The sequence below is a fragment of the Pleurodeles waltl genome, chromosome 7, assembly GCF_031143425.1.
Source record: "Pleurodeles waltl isolate 20211129_DDA chromosome 7, aPleWal1.hap1.20221129, whole genome shotgun sequence".
NCBI lineage: Eukaryota > Metazoa > Chordata > Amphibia > Caudata > Salamandridae > Pleurodeles > Pleurodeles waltl.
Window position 1 is genome coordinate 1,369,073,909 of NC_090446.1, and position 26,990 is coordinate 1,369,100,898.

Sequence of the window (26,990 nt, forward strand, 5' to 3'; positions counted from 1 at the left end):
TCGCTATAGCCCCTTGCTGTCTGGTGTGCCCTATACTATACTTTTAGTGCAAGGGATAGAACATATGTGCAGGTCAGTCCTGCCTGAGTATATTAAAACCAATTCCTAATCCGCCTGCAGGGATATAAAATCACAAGTCAAAGCTTTTCAATAATTCACTTCACCTAGACCTTCACTGTGAGATCAAAACGTGAAAATGCACAGCACTGCAAAAGATTGTGACATGTGACCCAACACAAGCAAAATCCCCCTCTCATGCTTGTTACTCTACTAACTGCTATTCCTCTACTGATGTTAGAGTAATATTAACTTTTTCATCTTTAACCTTTCTATAAGAGAGAGTCCCTTACCCTAGATTATAGGGCCTGCCAGCTTCTTGGTCATGGAAGGGGACTATGGCGGTCATTCTGACCCTGGCGGTGAAAACCGCCAGGGCCGGGGACCGCGGGAGCACCGCCAACAGGCTGGCGGTGCTCCCTTGGGCATTCTGACCACGGCGGTTCAGCCACGGTCAGAAAGGGAAAACCGGAGTGTACCGCCGGTTTTCCGCTGCCCAGGGGAATCTCCAAGCTGCGCCGCCATGGGGATTCCGACCCCCATACCGCCATCCTGTTCCTGGCGGTTTTGGCCGCCAGGAACAGGATGGCGGTATGGGGTGTCGTGGGGCCCCCGTAAGAGGGCCCCACCAAGATTTTCAGTGTCTGCCATGCAGACACTGAAAATCGTGAAGGGTGCTACTGCACCCGTCGCACACCTTCCACTCCGCCAGCTCCTTTTGGAGCCAGCATCCCCGTGGAAGGGTGTTTCCCGCTGGGCTGGCGGGCGGCCTTCTGGCGGTCGCCCGCCCAGCGGGAAACCCAGAATACCCGCGGCGGTCTTTTGACCGTGCAGCGGTATTCTGGCGGTTCCCGTTTGGCTGGCGGCGCCCGCCGCCAACCAAAGTTGGAATTACCCCCTATGTTCTTTATTGTCACACACTGAAATTGAGAGACACAAGACAAACATACCAAACACAAGGATAAATGAGGAAAAACATAATGTGTATCGCTCTTCTCTCATATCGTATCACTGATACCAAGGGTTTCCTTGTACATCTCATATATGCAGGTCTATGTGGTCAGGCTAAGATACTCCAGTCTGTAGTGTGTTGACGTCAGAAGGGGAGCATGCCATCCACTTGTATCCTGCAGGGGTTGCGCAGAGGATTCCCCCACCAGACCTGGAATGAATGGTGCGCCCCGGGTGACATCAGGAAAAGTTTAAATAAGGGGAGCTGGAAGCGGGAAAGACAGTCACTTGAATAGGGGTACACCTTGTCATGCAAAAAAAATTTATGGTGTTTCTGGAATTTCTCAATCTTTTGTTGAGTCAATTACCCCTTAAACCCTTGTTTGAGTTCTCAAGTTTCTTCTTGAAGGCAGTGGTGCTCGGCCCTTTTTTTAAGTAACTCTCACTGATCTTAATTTTAATCATCATAGCATTTCCCAGCCTCTTTGCTGTCTTAATGAGGATCAACCAATCACGCGTGCATCCCCACACCACGAGTGCCCAATCTTTTCTAAATTCTTTGTCATCCAGGAAAATCCTGGGTTCATTATTGACAATTAGTCCAGTCTGGGCTATATTGGTCCATAAGTACTCTGTTAGGACTGCCCCATGTAGAATTATTTTACTTGGCTTCTTTTAATTTCCACCAAAGTATCCCAATCACCTAGCTGGAAGATAGTTTGGGTGATCGTAGTATCTCCCAACATGGAGGGTGCAGCCAAAATAGCCAATAACTCCTCATCTTCGAGTGCCACACTTTCCAACATTGACGACACCCACAGAGGCAAGACAGAAAACTAGAAACCATGAGGGGGGGGGGGGTTGCAAATGTTAACATACAAGAGTCCCACCATATAGGAAAAAGGTTGTCTCTCAATGTGGTACAGGAGACTCTCACAGATTCAGATAGTTCTTACAGCAAATCGTGCTTTGCTAACACCACTAATGACAAGAAAAAATAGAGAGGAGGAGGAGTGTTGTGTAGCCATTTTAGCTATAGTTTTATACATGTTATTTTAGCATACTAGGCCTGCCGCTGTGCACTTTAACCTAGATATATTTTATTCAGCTTTGTTTTTATTATTTTATCAATAGCCACGTTTGCGGTCTTGTTTTATTTTCTCTGTCTAGCTGTTCTTCGCCTCGGTCAGCACTGCGTTCTTAAACAGGACATTTCTTTCACTCTGTGCTTTTCTCAAGGCTGCAGTAAGATAGGTTGCCGGCAAAGGTGGTATGCGTAGTCTCCAATGTTCACAGAAACATACACACTCTTATGTGGGGATCCTTTCTCGGAACCTCAGATGTTTTATTATAAAAACAGTACTTTGACCCATGTATGTTAGAGGGAGATTCCAGCCAGATGACCACGACTGTATGGTGATTGCTTCACTACAGCGGATTATGTAGACTACAGGCCTTTTGCTCAGGTATGAGGGATGATGTCTTCCAGGGGGACACCTAAAAGGCAGAATTAGAGCTTAACATGCAGTGCTCTAACATTGCTTAGGTAGGAAATATCCCTACAAACCTTAGTGACAGTATGGTAGCATTATTCTTGTGTTTTACCCTCCTTGTCACTATTTTAATCGTATTGTGCTTCATCGTCCTAGTTATTGCAATTCATACTTTATTATCTAAGATGCAGTCACTTCAATAAAACGTTATTGAACTATACTCTGCCTCAGATTGTCCTCACATACATGAGACTAATGTAACTGAGAGAAATGGATGAGATCTGAGTGACCACAATTCCTCTGAGGAGTCATATTTGTATTGTGCTTGGTTGCCCCAATCATCCCGGCTCTTGGGTGGAGATGAGGCATTGCTAGTTAGCCAGAAAAAAAACAGATTAGGCTGACAGGTGTCACGTGGTGTGGGATCAGACTCAGTCCCACGCAGTACAAGTGATTCTGCCACCCGAATCCAGTAGTCTCATTAGGATACTGAGAACCTACACGAAAGGAGAAGGCAGCCACACATCCTTCTAGGACATCCTAACTATCACAAACAAGTGTGACTGTCATAAGCAGAAAAACCCACTCCAGTTTCTTTTTCTTCCAATAGCCAGAAGTAGCTACCACTGAGATCATGATGTCACATTGATCTAACGGGTTACACCCTACCATTTATTTAGTCCCCTTTCCCCACAAGACTTCCTGCCCCCCACTTTAATACCAGGGAACGTATTTGCAGAGCATGCCTTCTGGCCAAGGGTACCATCGAGAGGGTGCCAAAGCCAAAGAAAGTTGTCATGTGTTAGTCTCACTACTTCCTCAAGCCCAAGAAGAATGAAGGTGGTTTCAGGCGCATTGTAGTCCTTAGACCTCTGAAGCCTTCTTACAGAATTCAAAATGTTAATTTTGCCTTTGATTCTTTGCGCTCTGGGCCCAGGAGACTGGGTGATGCCTTGGACTTGCAGGATGCATATTTTCACATACCTGTCATGTAGTCTCACAGATGCTAATTGTAGTACACGGTGAGGTCAGAGCACTTCCCATTGGCAGTTCTACCTTTCAGTCTCACCTCAGCTGTTCATGAAAGTGAAGGAAATGGTCGCAGCCCATCTTTGAAAGCTGGGTATACGTGTATTCTCGTCCCATGACTACTGTCTGCTCAAGGCTGGCTCGCCACAGTCACAGACAGCCTATGGACAATGGTCACACTCTTGACATCTCTGAGATTTTCCATTAGTGCACCAAAGTCCTTTCTGATGCCTAGACAGAGGATTTTTTATTTAGGGGCTTTCCTGGACATAGTGTCATTCAGGGCCTTCGCACCACCACAGTGAGTTAGGACATTCAGGATGTGATCCTAATATGTTGTATCAATCCTGGGTCTTTTTGAAAATTGTTCTGAGAATTCTTGGGCTCTCAGCCTCGTGCATCCCCATGTCCCTTGCACCAGATAACACATGTGGGCTTTGTAGAGGAACCTCTTGTTTCAGACTCTGCACCGGGGCAGTCTGTCTGACAACATCCACATCTTGAGACAGCCTGGGGCCAACCTGACTTGTGGCAGGCCACTCTCTCGAGCCCACCCAGAGGTCACAGAAGGCAATGCCACATCATTCCATTGGAGTGTTCGACCATCCAGCTGGCTCTCAAAGCCTTTTTATTGACCATCAAAGGTAGCTTGGTGCAGATTCTCATTGACAATAAAACCGCCATGTAGTTCTGCAACAAGCAGGGTGGGCTAGGGTCCTGTGCCAGTAGTCTCTGTGCCTTTCAAGGTGGCTGAGTCAGCAAACCAGGGTTCTGAACACCAGAATGGATGAGTTGAGCATACTTCGGCATGCACACCACAAATGTCATCTCAATGTGGAGGTCGCTCAAAACTTGTTTGAACAGTTGGGCGTGCCCATGTTGGATCTTTTCACCACAGTTCAGAACACACGGTGTCAAGAATACTGCACACGGAGTTTCCACCAAGACCATAACATGATTTGTTCTGCCTGCAGTGGAACATTCGTTTCCTGTACACGTCCCTGCCTTTACCTCTCCTGCCTGGTCTATTCTGACTTTCTGAAAAAAGATGGATAGACCAGGTCAGAGTAACTCTGATTGCCCTGGATTGAACCAGGAGAGTTTTTTACCAGAACGCTTAAGTCTGACCATTTGTCATCTGATTCACCTACCCCTTTGGAAGGACCTCCTGTCTCAGCAACAGGGGAGGGTCCTGCTCAATAATCTCCACAACCTACACCTTCATGCGCGGAGACAGAACAGCAGCCACTGAGCAGTTTTGATTTGGAAATAATGGATGTAATCCTCACAACCAGACATCCTTCAAACAAATCTGTCTATTCTGGATGGTGGGAAAAGTGTATAGGCCGATTAAGGAGCCTCAGTCTTGAAACTCTACAGGCTGACCTTTCTGACATGTTCTTTTTGCCTTAGCCACCAAGGCTTTGCAGTGGGCACAGTCAAGGATTACATGTCACCTCTTTCTGCTTTTTATGCTTGCCAGATCTGCCTTCCATTTTCACCTGTTGTGATGTGTTTTATAAAAGGCCTAACATATGTTACTCTCAAAACCTTACATAATGTTTCAGTGGGCAATCATCAGTTTACTGTATTGTTTTCTCTGTCTCTTTCTTTGAAAGGGGAGGAAAGACTTCATTGGCTGATGCTAGAGAAAATAAAAAATGAGACAAACATCTCACAGTCCATGATTTCTTTAAAAACTCCAGCTGCAAGAGGCACTTTCTGCAAACAGCCCTGGAGAGGAGCCACAGCTAAATTCTCAGACCTGCCCGAGTAGCATCAAATACAGCAGCACACTTTTCACCAGCAAGCGGGAAAGGTAGCTCCAGTAAATGAGCTTCCACCTCTAAGTGGTGCGCCCCCCCTGCACCTCCCCCACAACAACCCACCCTCACCTCCAATCTGCTTAACCTCCTGTACGATCACACGACACCTGTCAGGGGGCAGAATACAAGATTTCCTTTCTCGCTGGGAGGAAGTTAAATCTGACCAGTGGGTTTTAGCGGTGGTTTATCACAGTTACTACCTAGAACTTCTCATAACCCCTCCCAACGTTCCACTCTGCAGATATGTCTTCAGCAGAGACCACCTTTGGGTCGCACAAATGCATGATCGTTCTGCAGTAGGCTCAGAGGCCCACCACATCTTCTTTCCTTTACCACATTCAGTGACAGAAAGGGCTTTACACACATAAGATGTCAAAAGAGCATTTATGTACTACATTGACAGGACCTAACCTTTTCACAAGCTTTTTTTGCAGCTCTTTGAACCCTTTGTGTAACTCTTCAAAAGTCATCCATCTCCAAGGCAGGTACAGCAGGGTGATATAGCAGTGCATCCAAACTTGCTACCATGAAGCTATGAGAGTCTTACTTCTACCCCCGGGCATAATTCACCTGTAGTTAATTGGGTTATTAGTTGTGTGGCCTGCACAAGTAATAAGTCCCAAATTTCACCTTACTGGGAACCAAGCACCCCATTGTAGCACGTGATTCTCTCTGAGTAGTGAGACAGAGCAGTCCAAGGCCTACTCAGGAGAGCTGGTGTTGGCTAGTAATTCTCATTCCCTGGCATGCAATAACACTCAATAAATGGTTGTCCAGTCAGTAATTTGTCTTTAGAAAAAGAAGTATATTTATTACATGCACACTACTATATACTATGCAATAATTTACAAATATGTACACTGACAGATGGAAAATACTATATGTAACATTACAGGGGGCACACAAAAATATCAAGTGAGCCTTATTGTTTTTATCAAGGTACAAGAGCACCAAACCACATGTTAAAACATCATCTCACACATTAATGCAATTGTCAAAGCAATTCTACTGTGAAAATGCGCTTATTAATGCTAATACAACGTATACACTGTGAGCAGTAATCATTGTCATCATTATGTGAAAGAAAGAAAACATTTATAATAAGTAAAACCTGTGTTCTGTTTCTTTTCTCAACCATAATGCTATAATTATAAAAGCAGCCCCTGGAGGGCATCACGTTATAATGACATTACATTGCAACTATAAATCTACCCCCTGGAGGATGCTTCAAACCATGTATTTCCTTTAACCACCTTCAGCCATTACATGCCATAATGACTGCAATCATACACTTAACCCCCTAGAGAGCATAGCACTCCCAGCTGTGGAGCAAAAGCTCCAGCCTTGGGAGTGCTTGAAATCAATGGGGAAATCCTAGGGAAGTTAGTGTTTTCGAGTCCCACCCAGCTCATTTTTCTGCTATCTCCGTATTTGGCTCTTGTGAGAGAGGGTGGAAGGGAGAGTGCATGAAAATGTTTAAAATCTGCACCTGGAATGCGCTGTTAAGAGAAAGAAATCTTTAGAGAATGTGGTGTATAATCAAATACAAAGTGTCCACATGGAGTGGCATGGGATAAATAGACATGGGTCATGTCTCTGACGTGCAGCCAATCAGAATGAGGTATACACAATACCTCTGGACCAGTAGCCCCCATGAATTAGAGAGAGAAGGGGATACTAAAACAGAGCGTGTATTTTATCTCGCAGGCTTCACCCATCTGAGTGAAAGAAAGAAAGAATCAAGATCTTTCTATACATTTTTTGAGTCTACAAAAACAGTTGTAAATATTTATAACGGCATGTTGGTGCAACTAGTCCATCTATGTCTAAGAATTCAACTTTCAATTAACTAAAGATGTCACCATATGTAAACATCTAAATGCAGATATTTATTATACATGCATTAAAATATGTTGTACAAGAGTGGTTTTCAAATAAACAGCGTTTTCTGCTCTTGATATAAAATGTACGTTCAGAATAGATACTGTAAAAAGTGAATTATAATCTAGGTATAACGCAGTCTAGGTTATTATACACATTGAGAAGTAAATGATGGATAATACAAGTGTGATATCTCTAAATGCTAAGGCTTCATTTGGCCCACATTTAGTGGTATGTGGGCAATCAACCTGACATCATTCTCTTAGTACCAGTAAATTAGTGCTGTTGCCAGCCTTCTAGTCTGCTTGGGTGACCTTTGTCAACTGACAGTGTATGTTATCTGCCATATGATTGTATGCCAAGAATTCATTACCAAACAATGAATCATGCCCCTGTGCTGACATGCTTTGTTTAATCATGGGTGTTGGTTGACCTATGTAAGTGAAAGGACATGGATATTTGATACGGCAGATCAGTCTTGTGTCACAGTTAGAGGCTGACGAGGGTGTGCCAGTGTTTCGTGTGTTCATACACTTTGGTGTGAATTTACATTCCTGACATACAATTCTATAGTACGCCCCTCAGCATAGTTACAGGGGGTAGAGTTGTGAGACCCTTATGTTTACTGAGAGTGATGTCACTGATGTTCTGATTGCAGATAGGAGATGGCTGGATTTAAGCATGACCACAATGTGCTATCTCAAAAGATCTTTTGCAGTTTGTTAATGAGATGTATGCATGTGCTCGCACAAATAAGACAATAATTTGACACAGTTCTTTCTTTAGGCTATAGTGATGTCTAACAGGAACAATACCATGCCCTTTTGTGGAATGTTTAATAAGGATTCTTGAGTATTCCTTGTTGATGAGCTTTTGTAAGAAATCCTTGTATTCAATAAAGAAATCATACTTTTTTTTGAACCGCGTTGTATTTTTAGGAACTGGCCCTATGGTAAATGGTCTAAGGGAGAGTGGATAGTGACTATTGTATAGCAGCAATGAGTTCCTCTACAAAAGTGTCTTGTATGGAGTGGTATATATTTTGTTCACTTCTTGATGTGAAGCAGAGTAAAACCAAGGTCCTTGCTTTGATTATTGAGCCACTGGAACAGAGTTCAGACTGTGAACCAGGGCAGATCATAAATCATCATCAGTGCATCTATTTCATTATCTGCTTTGATGATGACGTGTTGATATCAGGATTAGTGGGTCTGTTTAATATGTCAGCTATACCTGGAGTGAAGCAACCCCCTGCCCCCCAATCTCTACTTCTTTCATCTGTCATACACTTAATGGGGAGAGGGAGGATCAAAATGCAATTTCAAACATGGGTTGTTAATGAACCTGAAACATGTGACAACTGCAAATATACACAAGTGCCCCCTAAAACACAACATACAGCACTCAGTAATAAAGTCGTAGCCAGTCTGTAAGTTACCTCAGTGTTCAACTCACATAAACCAGAGACTAAGCTGTGACAGGACCACCTGGCTCTATAGAGTAACAGGTTGGGTACTTAATGGACTAGAGAGTAGGTTAGTTAAATGAAGTCCTATTCAGTGAAGACCGTAGCATCAGGTGCGGCTCGGAGGAGGAAAAAGGGGCGGGGCGGCGCGTGGTAGGCGAAGGGGACCAAAAAATGGAATAATAAAAAAAATAAAAAAACGTATCTTTTTGCTGTGACGCCGCCGCACTGCTCCATCCGCTCCTCCATCGCAGGCTGCAGGCACAGGCTCCCAGCAGCATCTGGATTAGCTGAGAGCGCTCAGCCAGGGCGCTCCCAGGCAGACTGGGAGCCTGTGCCAGCTCTCTCCAGCCCAGCAACTGTGTTGCCGGGCTGGAGAGAGCCTACTGCGCATGTGTTTTTGGCCAGCCCGAGACAGACCGCCAAACACACATGCGCCATGAGCTCCCCCTCTGTCCCTGTGACGCCCGTGGCCTCGCCCCTTTTATAGTAGAAACATAATAAACAGAGTTTATTATGTTTCTACTATAAAGGTTTTGCAGCTGCTGCTGGTGGCGGGGGTGGGGAGAGGGTGGTGATGCTCCTCTGCCATAGCGAAGGAGACACCCCTGCATAGAATTAGTGATTTGTGGTGATCATGCATGTTGGGTTTCTAACCACCCATGGTTAATATTACAACTATACTAACATTGGGGTAGATAACACCCTAGATATGCAATTTTGTAAACACAACTTCTTGCATAAATAATGCTAGGGACCAGATACTTTTTAATGTAAATTACTAATTTCTTCTGGGCATTAGTAGAAAATACTTCTGTGTATTAACAATCTTGCGTTTTGTTATCTAAAGTACTGTGTGGTAATGCTGCCTGCTGCAGAACTCTGGTATTTAAAGGCTCAACATCAGGTGTCACTAGAAGATCTAGTTCAGTATTCAACATTAAGGGCCCTTTTCACAATCTGCATTTCGTATAGCATTTAATAGTATTACAGTAGTACTACTAACGTACTACAAATTGGTATGATCCAACGTACTTGTGGAGGATGCTCCTCTGCCTCTCCTTTCTCTTTCTGTGCAGAGATCTCTGCCTCGTCTTCTGAGTCCCCGCACACAGAAGTACATGTTTTAGTCGCAAATGTAGGAGTAGCTGGACAATGGGTAATACTTATGACTAAAGGAGAGGGGATTAAAGAGGAATAAGTAGGAGTTAAGGAGGGATTTAAGGAGGAACATAGTCCCACCCAAAAAAGAGTAAGCCCATTGCTGTTCACAAAATGCACTTTAAAGTTATTGCAGCCAAACTTTGATCCAAATAATAATAAATTACTCCAACTCGGAATTTGAGTAAGCCCAGAACCGCACATGGCCAAGCACTGGCACTGCAACACTCTTCCATAGGAATTAATGGAGTTATGGATTTAAAATGCATTAGGAGATAATGTTAAATTAAATTATTTAAAATAGTTAAACATGTAAATAAATATAACTTAATGCTAAAATATTACATATTTATTATTTAATTATAAAATAATTTAACAACCTTTTTTTAATTAAAAGATATATTATATAAAATAATTTTTACTTTAGTTGGTATTTTATTTTTTATTTTAAACTTCAGCCAGATACTCTCAATTCAATATATATAAATGAAATGCTATTTAGAATTAAGTTAACAGTGTTGTACCATTTCTTCTTTTGTTCTTCATTTAAAATAAAAATATTGTACATTCATATTTTTTGAAGTTAAATAAACATCTTTCTTACTTTTCCCTATGCCTTACCACAGGGATACTGCGGTTGGGGTGGAGATCACCGTGTGATAATGTGTACGGGAAAGCAAACACATTACATGTGTAGCTTACTTACAAACGTAAATTACCTTTGTAAATAGCCCCGTAAGTTCTCTGTACATTCAGAAAGTTCATGCTATCTAGGTGAATGAGGTGGTACCAGTGGTTTTATGGGAAAAAAATCCTGACTGAACTACATCTAGAGACAATTGGTCTCTAGTGGATTTACTGGGCAAAGTGTAAATCACAGGTGTGCATGGATATGGACTATTCAAAAACTCAATTTTGTTTTTTACTGATGTTATTATTTGTAAAAGTTGTCTCATTTAACATACTTAATCCTAATCTGCAAGTTATGCAGCAGATATTCATATTTAATAGTATCTTATATTATAATGGCACTACCCTACAGCAGGTTTTGTTGTGATCTCTTTGGTATTTTTAAGACTTTGGTGGTCATTCTGACCCTGGCGGTCTTTGACCGCCAGGGCGGAGGACCGCGGGAGCACCGCCGACAGGCCGGCGGTGCTCCAATGGGGATTCCGACCGCGGCGGTAAAGCCGCGGTCGGACCGGCACCACTGGCGGGGTCCCGCCAGTGTACCGCGGCCCCATTGAATCCTCCGCGGCGGCGCAGCTTGCTGCACCGCCGCGGGGATTCCGACCCCCCCTACCGCCATCCAGATCCCGGCGGTCGGACCGCCGAGATCCGGATGGCGGTAGGGGGGGTCGCGGGGCCCCTGGGGGCCCCTGCAGTGCCCATGCCACTGGCATGGGCATTGCAGGGGCCCCCGTAAGAGGGCCCCTACATGTATTTCACTGTCTGCTGTGCAGACAGTGAAATACGCGACGGGTGCAACTGCACCCGTCGCACAGCTTCCACTCCGCCGGCTCGATTCCGAGCCGGCTTCATCGTGGAAGCCTCTTTCCCGCTGGGCTGGCTGGCGGTCTGAAGGCGACCGCCCGCCAGCCCAGCGGGAAAGTCAGAATTACCGCCGCGGTCTTTCGACCGCGGAACGGTAACCTGACGGCGGGACTTTGGCGGGCGGCCTCCGCCGCCCGCCAAGGTCAGAATGAGGGCCTTTATCTTTTGCCTTTTGAACATTGTGGAGAATATAGAGATTCTTGTTTTTCAATTTTTTCAATTTCTTTTACAATGCTGTACTCAAAAGTTAGAATTTGTGCTGGCATTGTATGTGAGGGTGGGTAAAAGGTGGATGGAGGCCTGTGACCTCATCAGTACCGTTTGTGGTTTGTTGGAAAAGAAATGGCAGAGTTTTGTTTTCCGGAAGAACTGTACATTTCCCACTTAAGCTGGAAGAAGTCAGATCTTTCAGTAAAGACAACTCAGCATAGTCTAGACATCATGGGTAAGAAAGTATGAGAACATGGTTAAAATAGGGGACAAATTACGCTGCATGGTGGCATTATTTACGAGATGTAATACTGGTTGTCGGATTAGCTTTCTCCTAGTTAGCATTGGTCTCGCTATCTTCCTGAGCCCCCCTGCCCAGTCTCCTGGTTTTCCTTTAGGGTTCCCCTTAGCCTAAAGATAATTGAAAAGGTTGTTGGTATGGTAAAACTGAGTTGGAGTTAAGTCATAGGTAGCCAAAAGGTGCCTTTGTTTGGTTGTTTTGCTTGTCTGAATCAAGTGAGGAATCAGAAAATATGGCAGTTTTCTTATAGTTCTTGTTTTGGCACCCCTGATCCAGTGTTGAATGTTGTTGCAAGCACTAATTCGCCAAAGTATCGGTAGACAGTCTCCTTCTTGTATCTCACAATGTTCTTTTTACTTTGTCTTTTTTGTGACCATGATTAATCAACAGAAATTCATCAGTGGTACTCTGGAAAATTATCAAGGGCTTCCTTAGCATTGCTTACTGCGTTAATTTCTTTGATTTTATCTCAAGCGAGTTAGGCTCTTTGTAGAGTTTTTAATTTATTCTTGATTATCTCAAGCTGAAGCTATTTTCAAATTTTTCATTGTATACAGATATAACTGCCATGTTTTTAGGTCTCGGGACTAGATGGCTCAAACTGAGACATGCTATTTCTACATCTTGGGCTTCAGCCCGCCCACAGGCTTGCCATTTGCTGGCACCATCGTCACACCATTTTGCGTTCTCCCCATTTGGCAGGGGCATGTATTTGTCATGCCTCTTCCGGGTTTAGCCCTCCCCGAGCGCACCACCCAGCTACTGCTAAACATACGCAGTGGGCATTTTCTGGCATTGTTTTAGGATTACTTTGTTTGTTTGCAAATTGGTGACAGTCCTGCCACAGGTTAGGAGTGCTGGTTATGTCTTGCTGCCCCTTTTATTCACAGATTTACACATGGGTTATTTTTCATATGTGAATTTGCGAAACTATGCACAAGCACTGGATGCTAAATTCAATATACAAATGAAATGGGTAACAAGAACAGATCTAGTGCAGATGACAGGGCCAGCATGTAACTTGGTGTGCTTTGGGCTTTTTATATACCCGGTACTGCCTGTAAAAAAATAGGTTTAGTTTGTAGGTGGCTATCTGGTTTCTCTGTTGCTACCAGGATGCTGTGCTCTCTGCAAAGCAGAGGCCCCTGGACTATGCCTTTTCAGCCTTAAATTAGCAAAATAAAAATAGGTCCAGGTTGTTCTGACCACTGCGGGTCATGGACGGGAAAACTGCCCGGAACTATCACTTTCCCTCCGTGGTCTCTCTTCTTGGAAGCACAGATGCTGACATCAGAGTTCTGAGTACAGGCACAACTATCTTTGGGGCCCAAATACAGGCACGGTCTTGTTGCCACTCTGCCCCATCCGTGCTCTGCCTTCAGCACTGCAGCAGTAAAGGGCGTGGGCTGCCGATTTCTCACACCCCCACCCGCCCTCCTGTTCACCACCCCCACTCACCCTCCCGTTCAACGCCCCCACCCCATTGCCAAAGGCGATAGGTCAGCCATTGCCGAGACCTGTTGGCTTTGCCAATGCTTGTTTGACTTGTAAGCCCAAGTGTCAGCTTTTAGGTATTCGGTTGATAGTTTGCAACTTTGTTTTGTGGGTACAGGTTTCTTGTTATAAAATTTTCAACTGTGCCTAAATCTGTTTGAATGCCACTCATTTGTGTTGTTGAGTTGGACCCTAGGAGAGATGGGCCACTGATTATCTAAGTAATGTATTTGTTAAAATATGATAATACCTCTTAAGCCATAGCCACTGAAGAAAAAAGGGGGGATTAGAATGGTGTATAAACATCAACCCATTCAAAGAGAGGGCTGTGATAACAGCATTTTTTCAACCCTGCTGACTTCACTCCTTATCGAAATTTATATGGATTTGATATGCTGAGGCATTGCTGCTGCTTCAAGCCGTTTGCAAAATCGCATCTTGAGCACAAAAATTAAAGATTCTGTTTATGATCGGACAGTGGGGTGCACCTGGGTGTGGGGTGCACCAGGGACATGAGCATGCTTCACCAAGAAGTATTTAGCGAGACCTCTTTGCTGCAGTTCTTTGAGGATAAGATCCTTGACGAACAAGTCGATTGTATGCCCTTCGAAGCGCTCAGGTACTCCTATATTGCAAATATTGGTTTGCCTTCAGCGGCCTTCGTAGTCCTCCAACCTAGCCTATAGGTTTTTAGTTATGGCTTGCAACTTGCCGACTTGAGTCTTTAATGCTTTAGTGACCCCCGGGTATCCCCAGAGGCCCAGGTATCCCCTATCAGTGAAGTGTAGGCAGTGTCTAGGAAGCCAGGGCTCTCTAGAGGTAGCTGTGGCTGAGCAGCCAAGACTTATCTAGGAGACATGCAAAGCTTATGCATTACCACCGTGGTCACACAGCACTATCACACATAAAAGAACCACACAGTGTTACAAAAATATAGGTACTTTATTATAGTAACACCAATACTAGAATACTGAATAGGCAATCCCCCAACTGGAGGTAAGTAAACACACTGTTATATACACATTAACCATCAGTAAAGAAAGCAATAAGCATTGGCAAAAGTATAGGTATTTAGTGGGGGTCCTAGGGGATGGCCAAACTATATACTAAAAAAGTGGAATGTGAAAGACAATCCCCCACCCAAGGAAGTAGTATCAGTAGAAGGGAGCTGGAGGAACTAGGAACCCCAAGAGGTGAGTACCAGAGTGACCCCCAGCAACTAGGAGAGCAGAGGTCAGTACCTGGTTTTCCCCAAAACCAACAGGAGGACTTTGTAAAAGGATTATGCAAGACCCAACCAAGACTGACAGAACCCAAAGGTGGATCCTGACAGAAGAGGACCTAAAATAGAAGGGGACCAAGTCCAGTTCATGTTGGACTGTCCGGTGGTGGCAGGAGCCACTACCCACCCTTCTGTGGATGCAGGACCAGGTCACGGTGGACGAAGAAGGCCAGCAGTGGAGCACTGGAGATAAAGAGGAGTCCGAGGAGTGATGCAAGTGGTGTGCCACGTCAGCGGTCGAGATGCAGTGGGTCAGGGTTGTGAAATGTTGCAGTTGCTGGAAGGAGCCGCAGAAACAATGTTGCAGAGCGGAGTCGTCGCTGAAGTTGCAGACTGTCAGTTCCTGGAGGGTCCAGTTGCAGTCCCAGTGGCCAGAAGATGAAGTAAACGATGCAGAGGAGTTCTTCTGGAATCTTGCATGTCAAACCTGAGGACCAACCCAAGAGGGAGACCCTAAATAGCCCAGGAAGGGGAATTAGTCACCTAGCAGGGTGACTACCTATAGGGAGGGGGCTGTGACATCACCTACCTGACCTGGCCACTCAGATGCTCCCAGGGGCCTCTGGCCACCTTGGATTCAAGATGGCAGAATCAAGCGGCCACCTGGAGGCGCTCTTGGCACCACCCCTAGGGGAGTGGTCCCCCCCCCCCTCCCCCTTTGGGTTATCCAGTTTCACACCAAGGCAGGGACCGGGGGGGTTCCTGGACTTGTGCAAACCGGTTTATGCAAGGAGGGCACCAAATGTCCCCTGCAAAGCATACTGGTGGCTTGGGGAGGCTACCCCTCCCAAGCCATGTAACACCTGTTTCCAAGGGAGAGGGTGTTACCTCTCTCTCCCACATGAAATCCTTTGTTCTGCCTTCCTCTGCCTGAGCTGGTCAGGCAGCAGGAGGGCAGAAACCTGTCTGAGGGGTAGCAGCAACACGGGCTGCCAGAAAACCGCAGAGGTCTGGTAGGAGCAATGCTGGGTCCCTCTAAGGAGCCCCCAGAGTGCATGGAATCATACAACCAATACTGGCAACACTATTGGGGTATGATTCCGACATTTTTTATACAAACATCGCCAGGTTCGGAGTTAACCAATATGTAGCTGGACACAGGTAGTGTGACCTGTGTCCAGTACATAGGTAAAATGGTTTTCCCGCACTTAAGAAGTCCAGTTCAATGGAGCTGGAGTTCGTAGGGGCACTTCTGCTCATGCAGGGGTGCCCCTACACATAGGTCCCTGCCCTCTGGGCTAGGTGGGCCTACTGTAAGGGTGGAATGCAGTGCCCTGGTGCAGTGACCTGTAGTGAAAGGGTGCATGTACCTTTTCACGCAGGCTGCAATGGCAGGCCTGCTGACACATTTTTCATGGGCTCCCACGGGTGGCACAATACATGCTGCAGCACATGGGGAACCCCTGGGTACCTAAGTACCATATACTAGGGACTTACATGGGTGGCACCAATATTCCAATTGTGGGGTGTGCAAAGTCTTAAGCAGCCAAATTTAAAGGGAGAAAGCACAATCACTGGGGTCCTGGTTTGCAGTGAAAACAGCCAAAGCATATTGACAGCAGGCAAAAAGTGGGGGTCACCATGCCCTACAAGAGAGCCCTAAGAGAACGCAACATAAAATACTCCATGATTTTTCCAGCCAAACTACGGTGGCGGAGGGAAAGACTTGGTACTTTTAGACACCAAAGGACACCTAGGAGTGGCTCAAGGGATGGCGCACAACAGGAAAGCCACAGCATTTGTTGTGACAGGGACGAAAATGCCGAGATATCAACAGGCCGGACCAGCAAGGGGACAGGGGACCACAGAGAAATAGGAGCACCTCACCAATAATGGCTAGGACCTAAAGCCTCTGGAGTAATGAAAAACCTAGTGTTTCCTTCTCAGACATCTTTGGACTATCATAGGATGCTTTAGCTGATATGAGAATTGACAGCTGCTTTCTATGTCTCGGGGCACAATAGCCTCAAAGTATATATTGAACCTGCCAGACTGAGTAGCCTCATCATGGCGCATGGAACGGCGTCACCATGGTAGAAACTTTCTGTTATTCGGGTGGCATACAGGGGATGATCGGATGTTGGCAACAGCCACCTTTAGTTAAATATGTTGAGTTGGGGCGACAGGTGCTCTACAGATTTGGGGAGGTGGGTAGCTTTAGATCCACCATGCATTGAGTCAGGTAGGGGGGATTGGTTTGGATATTCTTTGCTTTTGCTTTTTGAGAAATAGTTGTTATACTTAATGTGCAGCTCACCAGAATTGCCACGTCTCAAGGCCCTCCTCCGAGCCCCCAAATTGCAATGGATCCTCCATTTTCCCACTATTTATCCACCCCGCCAAGTCAGTGACTTGCTTTATTTACATCTATGGCATCAACACCCCCTGATATTAAACTGTTATCCTAGATTGTTAATAGTCTAGGGGATTAATTGAAGAGGGGAGTGATACTCCAATATCTTAAGAGAGATGCCCATGATATTGTTCTCCTTCAGGCAACGCATTTACAAGGCAACACCTACCTAGCCCTAGATCACTGGGGATTTAAAATGATAGCTCATGCGGTATATACCTCAGAGTCCCAATGGGTGGGCATATTACTGCGTACGTGACTGCCCTTCATAGTCGAACATGCCTGGGTGGATCGGTATGGGAGATATGCAGCACCTTCTGGGGAGTGGGAGGGCACCACACTTAGCATTGTTTCATTCATCCATGATGCTGCCTTCGCCGAACTAAGCACTCTCCTATTAAAGCTCCAGGATGGAGAACTACTATTAGGGGGAGACTTTAATGCAGTACATTGTGAGATTAAGGACCGCTGGCTGTCTCGACAGGCTGGTCCGACCGGGACTCGCTGGTGGACTTCCTAGCAGCCCTGTGGGTTGTCGATGCATGGCACGCTCATAACCCAATGGAGCTACAATACACATTTCATCCTGGGACCCATTACAGCCTGTCATGTATAGATTTAATCCTCACCCTATCTCACTTTCTGCACCACTTTAAAGAGATCAAGCAGCTTGCCGGGGAGATATCCGACCATTCTCCGGTATGGGCGGCCTACGGTATCCCAAACAAAAACTGACAACAACACCTCGTAATTAACTTGGTGTCTCCAGATACCCCATATTCGCACTAACTTAAGTGCACCAGCGAAACATTACTTTGAACAAAATGGAAGCTTTGTGGAGTCAGTGCAGATGCTGTGTGAGGTCTTTAGGCAGTAATAAAAGACCAGGGAGTCTCGGTGATAGTGGGACACAAGAAGGATAAGAGGGCGCACCTGAAGGCTTTTGGAACGGGAAATTCAAGACCTGAAATCTAGCCTCCCACAATCAGACCAAGTGTGTGGGCGACACCGCCTGGCTTTGAAGGAAAAAGAGTTCAGAGATGCTGCTACGGAGGTGGCCACTCACACTACATCCTCATGCAGTGTCAATTGTATGAAGTGGGCAATGGGGCTGGGAAGTTACTGGCCTGGCTCGATGGGAAAGTGAGAGCTAGTTGGTGGGTGCATGAAATCTAAACAGAAGCAGGGGACCGACACCTTTGCGGGTTATTGTGCACAACTGTACTCACCGAGTCTTGACAGCTTCAGCCACTGACTCCTGTGAACTGCTGTCTGAGAACAATCTCCCCACTCTTTACCAATCAGACAAAAACCTATTAGATCAAGAAATAACACAAGACGAATTAGTATAAGCGACTGGTAAAGCTAGGGGGCCCAATGGTCTCCCCATGGTCTCCCCATTGAACTTGATAAACCTACAGCACCCACAATCGGCCCCCATCTCCTTACGATGTTCCTTGAGAGCAGAGAAAAGGGTGTCCTGCCCCAGGATCAGAGGCTAGCCAGTACAGTGGTAATACGTAAAGAAGGAAAACAACCGGAGTTCTATGCCTATTACAGGCCTATTTCACTCCTCAATGCTGAGGTAAAGATCCTAGCGAAGCTTTTGGCCTCCCGATTAGTCCGAGTGATCTCCTCCCTGATCCACCTGAATCAGTCTGGCTTTATGCCGGGGCGGAGTACTGTCTTCAGTCTGAGGCGCCTTCATGGTGTCTTCGTTCGAGCGCCTAGCATTTGAGAGGATGCCCAGGTGTTTTCACTGGATGCCCGAACAGCCTACAACACTTACGCCCATTTATGTTTGAAGTCCTATGGATATTTGGCTTTGGGCTGCGATTTTTGGCCTGGGTACGTCTCCTCTATGGAGAACCTTTGGCCCAGGTGATTGTCAACGGGGGCACATCTGCACCGTTTCGACTACGGCGAGGCACTCGCCAAGGATAGAATAATGCATATCCTTACGCAGTTCTGCCAATACTCTAGCTACACTATTAATTGGGACAAATTGCTGCCTTACCTCTTATATGGAGAGGCCCCGCGACTGACCGTTGAATGCACTGCTCATATTACCACAGAGGGATTCCGATACTTGGGTATATATGTCACCAGGGTACCAAGCAGCTTCCATATCTGCAACTTGGAGCCTCCATTGGTGCACCTTCGGAAAGACGTTGAGCGCTGAAGGACACTTCCACTCTTGCTCCCGGGTAGGGCAGCTGGGTAACAGGGTCAAGACTGATTTGCATATGGCTGGGTCCAAACTGGGGTAGCGTGGTGAACAAAAGAATTGATGGATTAAACCCAGATCTGTGAAAGGGGGTGGATATTTCATTTGTTACGCATTCCGTCCATCATTTGTGTTTGTTTGCTTTTATTCAAAATGATGGCACTGCCTCGCTTTCTCTAAAATCTCCATAATACACCATGCCCAATCCCTGCCTCATACTTACAAACCATGAATCGAGAAGTATACACGCTACTCTGGGATGGTGGTCCAGCAACCATAGCAATAAAAAAATTTATGAAAAGCTGGTACGACAGAGGCATTGCTCTACCAGACATACGAAACTACTATTGAGCAGTGCAATTGGTAACCATTAATCATTGGGTTCACCTCGCTATATCGAAACCAGCTTACCGCATGGACCACAGTGCCATGCAACCTCGTTGCCTGATTGCAATATAAAGAGAGAAAAGACCCCAGACCTTCCCCACTCCCACAGCTGTAACCCTCCACTCTGGCACAACACAACTTCATTCATTGGATTGGAAGAACACTATTACACAAGCCGCCCCACTATGGGACACTGCACAGCTGGCTACTCTGGGTGCACAGCTGGGATTCCGTAACTGAGGGGTCATTGGAATTGCGAAGGTGGGAGACCTATGGGCGCACAGCACCATCCTTCCCCAAATCAGTCACGCACTATGCATGATACTGCCGTAAGGAGAGGATCCCCCAGAATCCTCCCTGCTCGAAGATCAGCTGTTGACCAAGTACATGCCCAAAAAAGCCATCTCCCGCACATATCGTAAACTCATTAATAACACACCAGATACACTTGGCAGCCTAAGGGGGCACTGGGTACATGACCTTGGGGAGCTGGACGACGATGAGTGGCTGGAGGCCTTGGCTTCTGCACGAGAGGTACCCATCAACTCTAGAATCCGTTTAGTACAGTTGAAAATCCTCCATAGATGTTATTACGCCTGCACTACCTTGGCAAAGATGGGCACAGTGTTCACGCCAATTCTGTCCTCGAAACTGTGGTCATTGGGAGACATTTTATCATATGTTGTGGAATTGTCCAGTCATACACAGCTACCGGGAGTCTGTTGTGTCTTGCTTAAATAAAATGGTGTTTGTTAAATATCTGGGACAAAACAGATATTACCCATATGGACAAAATCTGGGTGACTCTGGGGGTTAACAGTGGCGAAACATAATATTGCCCGCACTTGGAAAGCGGATCGGCCGCCGGAGCTGCCTGACTGGAAGCTTGATCTAGACTGCTGCATGTTAGCTGAAAGAGTGGTATAGGAAGGTAGGAGCTGTCCAAGAAAATTGACCAAATTCTGGGGGAAGTAGGATGATTACTGAGGTGGATTAGGTGCCCCGCTCAGCCCTTTAGAACCAGATGATCACAGTCGGACACAAACTGATGTTACAGATTTCTCCTGGTTTATCTGTGGGTGGGGGACGGGGGAGCTAGAGCCTAACAGGTGAAGTGGTATTGATTGGCAATAAACTGATATTGTTAACTCTGCTACTACACTGTTCTGTTTGTTGCTTTCTTGCAATAAAAACATTGTATAAAAAATCTCTGTTTAGTATAGCTATTTATGTATATACGAGTTACATGAGCAAGTGGGATGCAACCATCATATTTGCAACAGGATAATACCATGCAAGTTTTAGTGAAACTAGATTAATTAGTTTAATGTCATTGATATATGAAATGCAGAGTGTGAAAACCGAGATTATGACTTCCATTCTATCTGTTTTAGGAGGGTGGTGTGAGAGGCAGGGAAGTCAAATTGGCAGGTAGTGCCATTTCTATTATGTATTTATTTGGCATTTAGGTACTTTACAATGCCTATATAAATTTGTAGATGATGCAGTGGTAGATGTTTCTGCTTTTTTTCAGGACAATGAAGGACCCCCTGCCCTGTTTTCTAAAATGGCTGTGTTATGAGAGGGTGTTTCTCCAGCCTCTCCTTCATATATGGAGTATTGAGGTTGTTCATTCTGTCTGCTTTAATTTTAGGTCTTCGACACCTCAGACCTTCCAGGTGGGGTTGTGAACATCCTTACTGGAGGCCGTGATCACCTGGCCAAGTTCCTAGTTGAGCACCAAGATGTGCAGGCGATGTGGTACTTTGGTAGTGACCAGGTAAGTGCTCATGAAGGCTGAGTAGGCACGTCATAATGGGAAATGGGTCTTGATTGGATACACATTGTGGAGACGCACTGTTTGGCTTATCACTCTACTGCTACCTAACTGTAATATTGGCATCTGGGATCAACTAAGGGGAGTTAATCATCCAGGTTAGTAGATACAGGGTTAACTTTTTAGGAAGAGTCTGACTATGTTTTCAGATCTGAGGATAGTTGGGTAGTAAAAGTCCCACTCGTATAGCCAGATATACTGCTAACTCGGCAAAATGCCAAACATCGTGTGACGATCTGTAGTTATCTGAATGGAGATAGATCGCAGCAGATTGAGTTCTGAAGCTAGTCAGGTCAAGGGAGACTTAGCCCTGTTATCAAGTCTGGAATTAGCTTGGTTAATGTGGGTCCATCCAGGATTATCCATTCTGGAGGTATATGCAGTAATGTTCATCCAGATCTTGGACCAGATCTGGGATAAGAAAGACCCAGCCATGGTAGGTGACCCAGTGGTAGCTGGCTTGAGCTAGACTGGTCGGGGAGAAGCCTAGCCTTGGTGCGATGTCTACAAATAGCTTGGTAGATGTGGGTCCATCCTTGATTATTCAGTCTGTGGTTAAGTGATTATGATAGGCCCACACATGTTACCAGCTCTTTTGTTAGCTGGGACACAAGATGCACAGCCATGTTAGCTTAAATGCGGGTATGTGCTTACCCCAGACTGAACGTGATTAGCTATGCCAATCAGGAGTAGCTTGAAAGGTGAAGGTTTGTCTGCATAACGAAATATGGGGTGTTTGCAGACCGAAAGGAAACTGCTCTTTGTGGTAGGATGTGGAAAGTCAGATAGAAGAGGGTTATTAAAATGGTGGTTGTTACAGAGGTCCATTAGTTTATTTTCTTTGATAAGATTGTAATCTCCTTTCTCACCCATTTTCAGGGTTCCAAGTTCGTGGAATGGTCGTCGGCCGAGAATGTGAAGCGCACTTGGGTGAACTATGGTTCTCAGCGGAACTGGGCGGACCCAGAGCAGGGCGCTGGGGAGGAGTTTCTGTACCATGCCACCCAGTGTAAAAACATCTGGATCCCCATGGGCGAGATTTTTGCCAATTGACAGCTGAATCATGGACGATAGCCTCCAGCTTGTTAAGCTTTCTGCCTCCTTTTACCCTCCTTTCGGCTGATGACGAGACCCCTTTGGTTTTTTTTCTAGCTTCACATCCCACAGCCGAGGTGGGAGCACTGTCTCCATGCTCCTTTAGTCCTTGACTGCTGCCAAGTGATCCAGTAGCGGGAATTGTATTCGCTTTGCATCTCTGATAAGGTCCTGTCACAGTCTGCCCACTGCGGTGAATCATGTGATCAAATCCTCAGTTGTAGAATTTATTAGAACCCTGCGGTTGCTTGTCTAGCTGTGACGCAGTGAGTTTGGTATTTCAGTCTTCTAAGGTGGACTTTTTCCATTGGTAGGTAACAGTTTGGTATAAAATTCATAATGATTACTATTGAGAAATCAAAATGCTGACAGTCTTCTCAGTTTCCATTCATTATGAATCCATTGAGGTTGCATCGTCCAGGCAAATGTACTTTTCCCATCACTTGCATGGCACACAGATTATAGAGCATCTGTTCGCTAGAATGATTTTGATGCTACAGAAGCACGTTGGTTTATGAAATTGAGGTTTAATGATCCTGTGCGTTTGAGATGCCCTTCAACAGTTTGAAGTCTAGTTTCACACTTAACATACCTCTCTGAAGGAAAAAGTGAGGGAGTTGTGATTGGTTTTCCAGCCTTGGGATATTTCATGGTGGGGCAAATTGTGCTCCACTGCTTTGTGAAGAGACTAGGGTCTTTGGGTCCCTCGCCAAAGCTTGCTGGTTCATAGACAGTACAGGACTGGATAAGCTGATCTACAGTCTTTGAGGCAAAATATCTCGAGGATGGTTCTCCAAGACCTCATTTGTTCATAAAGTGAAGTGTTCTGCTTGGGGGCCAGAGTGTCGCCAGACAGGAGGGCCCTTGTTCCATAAGTGGTTGAGGGACTCCATTCTGCATTCATTGCTCAACACTTGACTTGATGAACAACATCTACTCGTTCTGCACCATAGCTGCCTGAGATGAGCCAGCATGTCTGGATTCAGTACACTGACTTTCAACAGACCCATCTTTATTCCTTGTTACTCTGCTGTGCCCCTCTCCTCCCTCCTTTGGTCCTGGTTGTTCACTCTCCTATGATTCTACTGAATTTCTCTCTCGACAATGCCCATTGCTCCTCATCTACCACAATCTGTACTCTGCAGGGCCTCTCATGACTGTTTTCTGTGGTCTTTGTTACTTCCTGTGCCTGTAAACATTCCCTCCTGTGATCATAGGCACTTCACCCTTATGTACCACTCCTATGCCCCTCGGTCCTCCCCTGACTCCATCTGTCGGTGCTTCTCCCTGTACAGGTGGCAGTGCCTCGCCAAACACTGGACCCACTCTTTGTCTGTCACCTGCCACTATCCCAGGCTTTAGTGCCAGCCATACTGAAATGCCTTGCAATATTTTTTACCTCAGAAAACATTCCTAATGCAACCACCTAGGCCATGCATGAAAAATTACTGTTAAACTATGTCAAATAAAGTCTTGTTTCGCAGTGGATTTCACAAAGGCCCAAACCTCACGAAAAAAGTTTTTGCAATAAACCTGCACTTCGCCTCCTTTTTAATGTAATCTACGGCTGGATTTCTAACTATATGAATTTTTTACACTTTCTAATATGTATCAAGGCACGACCTACTTCCCAGATAGTGTACTTTAAAAAGTATTTGAAATTGGTCTTCTTTGATTTCAGGCACATTATTGCTGAAGTTGTATTTTGGACACTTTTGGATGGCATGTTTTGTGCTCTAGAAGGAGGTAGGTTAGTTAAGGTTTACTTTTTGGACATTCCAGGTGAATACATCAAGTTCCTGTCCTACCTCCCCTCTCCCGGTTATCGCCTCACTCGTTCTGCCATCTAGCATACTAATGGTAGGATTCCCTTATAAACTGGACCACTGGAATTATGTGGCACGCTTGGAACAAATTATGCGGCACGGTTGGAACAAATTATGCAGCAAGAAAAGGCAGATTATGCAACGTAATCCATTACTTTACATTTTGTAATAGTATTGCTTCATAATTTTGTCATGTTCACACATGTTAACACCGTCTGGGAAGAGGTTTCACATCATTAGTACCAGTGAAATACCCGAATACAGAAATAATCAACTGAAAGGTTATCAGTCTATCTTTGCACATTTGCACAGGGCCTTCCTCAGCACAGGAACATGTGTTGCAGCAATTTTAGTAACTTTTCACTTGTTTTTGCTAAAAACTTATTTTGTTAAAATCTGCAGAATATGGAGCATATGATGGCGGATGCTGCCGCAGAATCGCATGATTCCAGTGACCCTGCATATAGGAGAGAAAGAGGTCCTCAGATGACTCTACCACCGTCACTATCCTTTAGCCCCTCCATTTAGGTACAGGCTGAGAGATTCCCGTGTCCAGTGGCGTTTGTGAATTGGTGGTGGTGGTGGTTTAATGAATGAGAAAGGTGGATCAAAAATCATGCCCAATGGAGTATTGCTACCAAAGCTGGGGGAATGGGAATCAAACGTTGATTGGTGTGTGAGGGCTGAGGAGCTGGTGTATAAAGTCCGAGCCTGTCCCCGCAGATTTTTGAGAATATGGAACCCCTGGAGGAATGAAGAGCCCTGCTGCTGATTACTGTCCTGAGCGGGAGGTAGAAGGGCTGGGGGGAGTGGGTTGGGGAGTAAATGAAGGGTCTCCAGGGCACTCACTAGGGCGTAGGTGAGGGAAACGATAGAAGAGAGGGAGGCATCACAAGGCCATTTGCGGTGGACCCGGGCCATCTCCTGGAGAAGATTGGTGCACTTTGGAGAAGGGTCTGAATCTCCGCTTCCACCGCCCACCAGTGGCATATTGGGAAGAGACATTCATGTCCGACCTTGTCATCTACAATCTGATGCTGACTGTCTGGAGGAATTTCATGTTGAGGGAGGAAGATGAGAGGGGGCTCTTGAATAGAATAAGATGGATGCTTCCTGGGACATGTCTGGGAATTTCCGGGATGCTCCCCTCTAGGAGGGGGCCGTGAGGAGGGGGTGGGCAGAGAGGGGAGGAAGTAGCGAAGGGATGCAATGCATGTTGTATGTTAAAAATATGAATACAAATATTTTTAAAAGTTAATGAAATATTACTGGACCACAGAACAAATGTAGCAATGGTGCCTCAAATTGTGAAGCAGGGTTAATCAAATTACGAAACAAACGAGGCAAACTAAGCAACAGGACAATATCGATTTTAAAGATGCTTCACGTTCTCTGGCACTGTCATGCCGCAATCTAGACTCCGTTACCTAGCTATTTTTACAGTTTTACAATCATTGAAACACAAAGCACAGCAATACTATACAACGTACAGGAAATAAAGAAAATTACACATTCATCTGTTCCTATTTTGAAATGTTATTTACCGACAATGATTTTGAATTGCTTGGAAGGCCATTTTTCTAACACTGTTTGTTCTACCTCCCAAAGAATACAAGTCTGTGAAAAATGTCTACAATACTACACCGAGTTTAAAGCAAGCATCCATCTTGTAATAAAGGCCATGTCTCTTTTATTTTATACGTCCCTCTAATTTTTTTAAACCTTCCTTCAGTTTCAGGAGTACCCACTGTTCGTTCTCCTGTTTACCAGCAGCGGCTCCTCCTTGAGAGCGGTGAAGAGTAGCCCCACCTGCTGCAAGCTCAGCTTGTAAATGTAAATAAATGTATTAAAATGTACAGCAGAATGACTTTCCAATGCAGAGTGAGCATTTCGGATTGACCGGCTTCCTTGCGATGGCCAGCTCAACATGCACATTTCAGCCTGCACAATCTCAGCAGTGTTAATCTTCTGAGAGACTGCAGGCACAGGCCTCCGACCTCAAAAGGAGCTCAGGGGTTGCTGAAACCAATCCTGGCAGGCATTGGTTTGGTTTGTGTTGGCTTTGGCAGGAAGTCAACCCCGAGGGCCCCGAGCAGACCCTTTTGCCTCTGTGGTGAGGAAGAAACAGTCAGAGGAGGTGCAGTAGGGGAGGGGTTAAACACCATATAGAAAGAGAGCGACCGACCAGCCTATGCTGCCTCGTCTGGAAGGCACGTTTTTTAGGATCCGTCAACGTATATTTTTCCTCTTTCAGCGAGGTCATCAGCGGATGTTTTTCGTATAAAGAGGGAGGAATGTCCAAGTCCACTCTCTCCCAGTTCGAAGACTGGGTTGCAAAATATCCTATAAGCCGTGGGACTTGAGGTAAGCGGCCTCGTCTGTGGGAAGATTTTCTTCTGTCCGACTGAACTAGCCATCCGTTAGCCAATGTTGTGAAGCACCACAAAAGGTTTTCAGGGCTTCAGGAGGTCTAAAGCTCATGAAGCAGTCGTGAGGCATTCAACACTGCAGTACTGTTGAAATTGGTGTGCTAGTAGCGTTCGATTATGTTGTGAGTTGGT

General features: G+C 45.5%; 1 protein-coding gene across 1 annotated transcript in view; it reads left to right on the forward strand.

Annotated features, from left to right (window-relative positions):
- The window catches only part of ALDH16A1 (aldehyde dehydrogenase 16 family member A1), a 483,909-nt gene extending 457,787 nt beyond the window's left edge, over nucleotides 1–26,122 (forward strand). The window contains exons 16-17 of the mRNA XM_069200818.1: nucleotides 21,326–21,451; nucleotides 22,388–26,122. Of these exons, the coding sequence (XP_069056919.1) occupies nucleotides 21,326–21,451; nucleotides 22,388–22,561 (300 nt within the window). The 3' untranslated portion in view covers nucleotides 22,562–26,122. The remainder of the gene's footprint in view (nucleotides 1–21,325; nucleotides 21,452–22,387) is intronic.
- Nucleotides 26,123–26,990: the final 868 nt, after the last annotated feature.